This window comes from Suricata suricatta, chromosome 2 (genome assembly GCF_006229205.1).
Source record: "Suricata suricatta isolate VVHF042 chromosome 2, meerkat_22Aug2017_6uvM2_HiC, whole genome shotgun sequence".
Taxonomy (NCBI): domain Eukaryota; kingdom Metazoa; phylum Chordata; class Mammalia; order Carnivora; family Herpestidae; genus Suricata; species Suricata suricatta.
The window spans coordinates 104,605,459-104,611,458 of NC_043701.1; the positions used below are offsets into that span (position 1 = coordinate 104,605,459).

At 47.0% G+C, this 6,000-nt stretch overlaps 1 protein-coding gene across 3 annotated transcripts in view; it reads left to right on the forward strand.

Annotated features, from left to right (window-relative positions):
• COG2 (component of oligomeric golgi complex 2) overlaps positions 1-6,000 on the forward strand; it is a 48,625-nt gene that overhangs the window by 23,582 nt on the left and 19,043 nt on the right. For all 3 annotated transcript variants that reach the window (XM_029931215.1, XM_029931219.1, XM_029931221.1), the window contains exons 6-8: positions 391-499; positions 1,045-1,224; positions 2,835-2,959. In XM_029931215.1, coding sequence (XP_029787075.1) covers positions 391-499; positions 1,045-1,224; positions 2,835-2,959 — 414 coding nt within the window. The remainder of the gene's footprint in view (positions 1-390; positions 500-1,044; positions 1,225-2,834; positions 2,960-6,000) is intronic.

Below are 6,000 nucleotides of genomic sequence, written 5' to 3' on the forward strand. Positions count from 1 at the left end.
GAGAGCAGGGGTTCAGGATGCAGACCTCATGAATGGGAGAGCCTGAGGAACATGCTGGAAACACATAGTTATGCCCACACTGACCTGGTCCAGCTCCTGCTGCGTGTGGGGGCCCCGTGGCTGGGGCCAGGCAGCGTCAGTGGCTTATACGTAACCCCCCCCCCCCGCACACACACACCTAGAACATGCCGTGCTTATGGCGTGTAGTGAAAATCGATGGCACAAAAGGTACGTTTGCTTTCACCTTGTGACAAGGGGTCTGTGGGCAAACGCTCTGAAGAAAGTTACCCCACAGTGGGTGCTAAAGCCTGACTGTTGCTAATTGGGTGATATAGTCTCTTGGAAGTTCAAGAACTCTGAGAATTAAACGTCTATACTTGTCTCTACTAGCCCACTTCTGACTGGACAGATTTTGGAGCGAGTGGCCACAGAGTTTAACCAGTTACAGTTCCATGCTGTTCAGAGCAAAGGCATGCCTCTTTTGGACAAAGTAAGACCAGTAAGTGTTGGTTTAGATTTTCACAGTTTCTCCTTGGGAATTTGCCAAACGATTTTAGTTTAATCTCGTATTGTCCCTGATAATTGTTGCTTTACAGGATTTTTAAGCCAGCTCTGAATTTTTTCTTCCAGTTTTTGTTTCTGGGGACCCTGCCCTTTTTTCATGTCACAGTAGGTAGATTTAGCATAAAGACCAGCATATTCTCCAAATTATACTTGTAAAATTAATTCTGAATTTCATGTAACTTGACACATTATATGATGTAGTCAGAATTAATTTATCCAAAGCCCTTGTCTGGGTTTAAACATGTTTGTAGCTTTACTCTGTAGCTTAAGAGGAAAATAACTTTTTGTCATTTCTTCAATGAAGCAAAGATTTACTTGTAAATAAATCCTGAGGAGAAGATATTTCACTGTTAACTCTCCAGAAAATGTTATTTTAATCTTACGTATATCCTATGTATGTGTATATATATGTATATATATATTTGAGTTCTTATAAATTGTTCTAGCTGGAACTTTCTCTACAGCTGTCTTCTCTTGCAGCGGATAGCCAGAATTACAGCCATGTTACAGCAGTCACTGGAACACCTGTTGTTAGAAGGGCTCCGGACTTCCAATGTTGATATGGTACGGCACTGCTTGCGGACCTACGCCACCATTGACAAGACACGGGATGCTGAGGCGTTAGTGGGTCAAGTTCTAGTGAAACCATACGTGGATGAGGTGTGTGCACTTGTTTCCTCCTTCAAACACTGCTAGAGAGTCTACCCTGACTTGGATTCTTCCCTGGGTGTGAGGGATGGGTCAGCTCTTCCGTACAGATTCCCGCAGTCACTGTGCCGTCAGTCGTTAGGAAGGCTGGTCCCGCTGGGCACAGTCAGCCTGCCAGGCGTCGAGCATGCTCTCCAGTGCGCTCTAGTGATGGCTTGGCCCGGGGTCATCTTAACACCGCAGGGGTGAGGGTCTCGCCTAGGAAGGAGGGACAGATCAGAACATTTTTGGGTCAGTTTTAAGATGTGTAAGTTGTACGTCAGTGAAGTTGTGAAAAAGCACTTTGGCACCGCTAGGGTGGAGGAGTAGGACATGTAGGCTGATGGCCAGTCCTCACACCTGGTGGCCGAGGACGGACAGCCCGCTGAGCCTGGAAAGTCCGTGAGGGCAGTGTCTTCACGGAGTAGATTGGGCCCAAGTGTGGAAAACAGTGGGGGAGCTTGCCAGGCCAGGGAGGTGGGGAGGAGGGAACGCTCAGGGATGAAGGGCTTTTATGGGCAGGTTAACAGTGGAGTACTAAGTCCGGAACTTGGTTACCCACTAGCCTTCAGCTGTCAGGTGGAGTGAAGTTACAGGCGGCAGTATGTCCTGCCTTTGGGGCCAGAATATAAGCCGTTTTCATATGGGGTCACCAGCACCCAACCATTTCTGACTTAGGAAATGGCAAGTTCCGTCTGGTTCAAACCAAGAGCAGTCACAAAGCCAGTTGAAGACTGTCTCGCAGTTACCAGTCCGTGTGAGCGTTCTTCCTGCCCCCAGTAAGGACAAAGCTTCTCCACGCCGTGACTTCAGGATGAACGTCTTCCATTTTTAAAATGGGACGGTGACTCCTGTTGGCTAAAGTGAGACTTTAGGATTAATCTCAGTAACCCTCTTAGCGTCGTTAGGATTACTGAAACACGGGACTGTCAGTTCCTGTTGTATTTCATCGCTGTTTCTATGGGGATGAAAAAGACCGATTACCTGCGTTGCATTTTTTCAGTAGGTGAAAATACTTTAGTTACTAATTTATGCCATTTCCATTGAACTGAATCTAATGTGCTATATTAAAATATTTTAAGTTTCAGTGGCCTATGAAATAGACTATGGCCACGTTTGTATTTTAAGTGTCTCCATCTCTTGACTCTCAACCTCCCCACAAAACATAAAATAATAAAGTAAAATAAGATGTGTTTTCTTTCATCATTCTCTGTCTCAACCCTTTCCCTAACTGGTGGGAGACAGCAGGGTCAAGATGGGACAGAGCTGCTGTCAGGGGACGCGGTATTTGCTTTCAGGCTCACACGGGAAGTAGATGAGTGTGTGCGGTGTTTCGGCTTCAGGCCAGTCTCAGTCACCCAGCCTTTGTCTCCCTCAAGGTCACACCTCTGTCCCCTGATCTGAGGAGCTGGTGTTTGGTGCGGCTGGTATTTACCTTCTGTTTGGAAAGCATGTCAGTTGTGGGGGAAGAGGGCGGGCATCAGGAATTGTGTTTTTAAGGTTTCCTCTATTCTTTTCTCTGTGGTATATAGCTCATACTGCTCTTTTAGGTGCTTTTTTAAAAATGATGCTCCTTTTGATAGGTGATTGTGGAGCAGACTGTTGAGTCTGACCCGAACGGCCTTCAGATCATGTTCGACAAACTCCTGGGGTTCGTTCCTCACCATTGCCGCCTCCTTCGAGAGGTCACGGGCGGGGCTGTCTCCAGGTAACTTGAACTGCCACACTTCCACTCAGCCCAGCTCGGTGATTGCACCGGCAGCTCCCAGTGCGCTGCTGCTTACTGGCAGTCTCGTCTGAACTGGGGACATGTGCACTCTCCTGTTTGTTGCCGATGCCATGAGGCGGGGCCGTTAGCCTGGGTTGCTGGGTAAGGAACCTGATAGCGGGAGCTCATCTTGGAGGTTGTGTTTCTCTGAATCTAACCACCCCCCACCCCCCACCTTAACCTTCTCTATACTTTTTCCTTAACTGGGTTTGAAATCAAAACTGGTTTCCTACCTGTTATCCTGATGTCTGTAAATATCAATTCAGCTTAAGTCAACAAGGTTTGTTTTGTTTTGTTTTAAATTTATTTTGAGGAAGGGAGGGAGAGAGAGGGAGAAAGAGTGAGTGAGTGAGCATGAGCAGGGGAGGGGCAGAGAGAGAGAGAGAATCCGAGCAGGCTCACTCTGTCAGCACAGAGCCCACTCGGGGCTCAAACGTAGAAACTGCGAGATCATGCTTAACTGCCTGAGCCACCCAGGCGCTCCCAGCTTAATTCAACGAGTTTTATGCTACTTGTGATTAAGACTATCTTCAGTTTTCCCTCCCTCCTTTATTTAATATCCGTGACTTTCCAGTTCTGCTTCATAAATATCCCATTCCATTTCACCATCGCCCTGGTCCAGGCCTTTGTCATGTTTTCTCTGGAATGGTAGGCTCTCCCCTCCTGGTGTCCCTGGCTCTACCTGCCCCTCTTCATCGTGGCCCTCGGCTGTCACGTCTGCCCGGAACTCTGCTGCCTCCGTAAGTCTTGAGTGGCTTCTCGTTGCTTACAGAGGAACAACCAGTCTTCTTGGCATGGCCTGTGAGGCCCTTGATGCTCTGGTCCTGGAGGTTCTCCACTGTAGAACTTTCTACTGTGAAACTCCACCACCCACCCCATACCACTAAGGTCCCTAGCATTTGACCTTCCCTAACACAACTGTACAGAAGATCCCTGACTTCACAGTTGTTCAGCTTAGGATTTTTTGACTTTATGATGGTGCAAAAGTGACACTGCAGATTTCGAATTTGGATTTTTCCCCGGGCTAGCGATTCGCAGCACCTCTCGGGAAGCTGTGCGGTGGCAGCGAGCACAGCTCCCAGGCTGCCACACCACCATGAGGGTCAGCAGCCGACACGCTTACACCGTTTGGATTCTTACTTTCTGTGTGGAATTCAGTGAGTAGCACGAGCTAGCCAACACTTTCTTGTAAAATCGGCTTTCCCGAGGGCTGCTGTGAGCGTTCTGAGCACATTGGAGGGGTGCTGTGCTGGGATCCGATGGTCGGTAGGTTGGGTGTGTTTGATGCATTTTTCAGCCTGTGATACTTTCAACTTACAGCGGGTTTATTGGGATTTAACTCCGTGATGAGTCAGAAGATCTGTACTGTGTGTCTCTGAGGCTCTCCTCACTGTCTCCCGTCCTTCCCGTTGCCTCTGTTTCTGTTAACCCGTTGCTCCGCAGCTCCAGCTCGGACACCACACCCTTCGGGAGACCTGGTTTTATCCTGAGGTTCAGCGTGAACCACATCCTTGAGTCCGGCACATGCTGGCTCTTACCTCTGTGCAGGAGTCCTTTCTGTAGGCTAGAGTGGGCTCACCTTCCGCGCTGCCCACACCTTCCTCACCTGTCCCAGTGTCAAAGATAGAACCACCTTGTGTTTGCAAGATGAAAGAAGTCGTCCATATTCATCATTAGAAAGGCAAAGGAGGTCCCTGATCTTTATGAAGTAGGCAATCCATATTTTTAGTCTTGAATTTTTGTTCTTTGGGGAAAAGAATCTGGGGCAGTAAGTATGCCACCTGACCTCTGAAGTACCCTCTCTATTTCCACTATGGGATTTCAGTCTGGTTTTGCCGCTTGTGTTTCGTCATTGTGAAGATTTAGTTGGATTTGGATTTGGGGTAAGAATTTAGTAGAAGTCGTGACGTAAAGTTAAGAAAGCCACAGTTCTGAAACTAACAATCATTGGATTGGACAAGGCTAGTCTTGGTCCTGAAAGTGTCAGGTTTTAAAGCTTTGCAAGTTCTTTTCCATAGTTTTCAGTGTGGTGGAAGTCACGTCGAAGCCTCAGAGCATCGAGGAATCTAAACTGTACGTCAGCAGGCCATCGTTGGCCACTGGCGCCCTTGTCATTCTGCCCCTGACCTTCCCTCACTCGCTCCTGCCTCCAGGATTTCACACTCTCGGTGCCTCCCTGGTCCGTTCTGTTCTCTCCTCCTTGTGCTGCCCTCTGTTTATGCCCTTATATCCGGTAGTGCCCACACCCACAGGATCTGTCTTCCAGAGAACATGGACTCAGTTTTCTAATTAGTCGTCTATTTCAACTGTTAATCTCGTAGACATATATTTTCTCTTTGGGGCTTTAAGTAGATACTTGCGTTGGGGATAAAGAGATCTTGTCATTTTATATTGCTTCTATTCTGTACATCTATGGTTTTAAAATTCCCCAGGTTTATTCTTTTCTTCTCCAGATACTTTAATAGACCTTGTTCTTAGTGTGACTGAAAGTATATGCTACGAGGTGTAGAATTGGGTGTGTGGGAAGTGGATACGTGGTTGGTCCTCCCCAACCCTCCGCCAACCCGCCAGTGATTTCTTATTCAATACTTAACTATAGTACGATTGCTTGGGAGCCATGTCTGGACAGTAAGGCATGGCTTCCTGCATAATCTATCTTTAGATACATTATCTAAATTCTCTATATTGATAATTTTTGCTAAGGAAGAAAATTATGAAAGCTTTTATTTCTGTTTTTATTTTTAAAATTTTTAATGTTTATTTTTGAGAGAAAGGGAGACACAGAATCCAAAGCAGGCTCCAGGCTCTGAACTGTAAGCACAGAGCCTGACGCAGGGCTCGAACTCACAAACGCGAGATCATGACCTGAGCCAAAGTCAGACGCTTAATTGACTGAGCCTCCCAGGCGCCCCGTTTTTTCTTTCTTTCTTTCTTTCTTTCTTTCTTTCTTTCTTTCTTTCTTTCTTTCTTTCTTTCTTTCT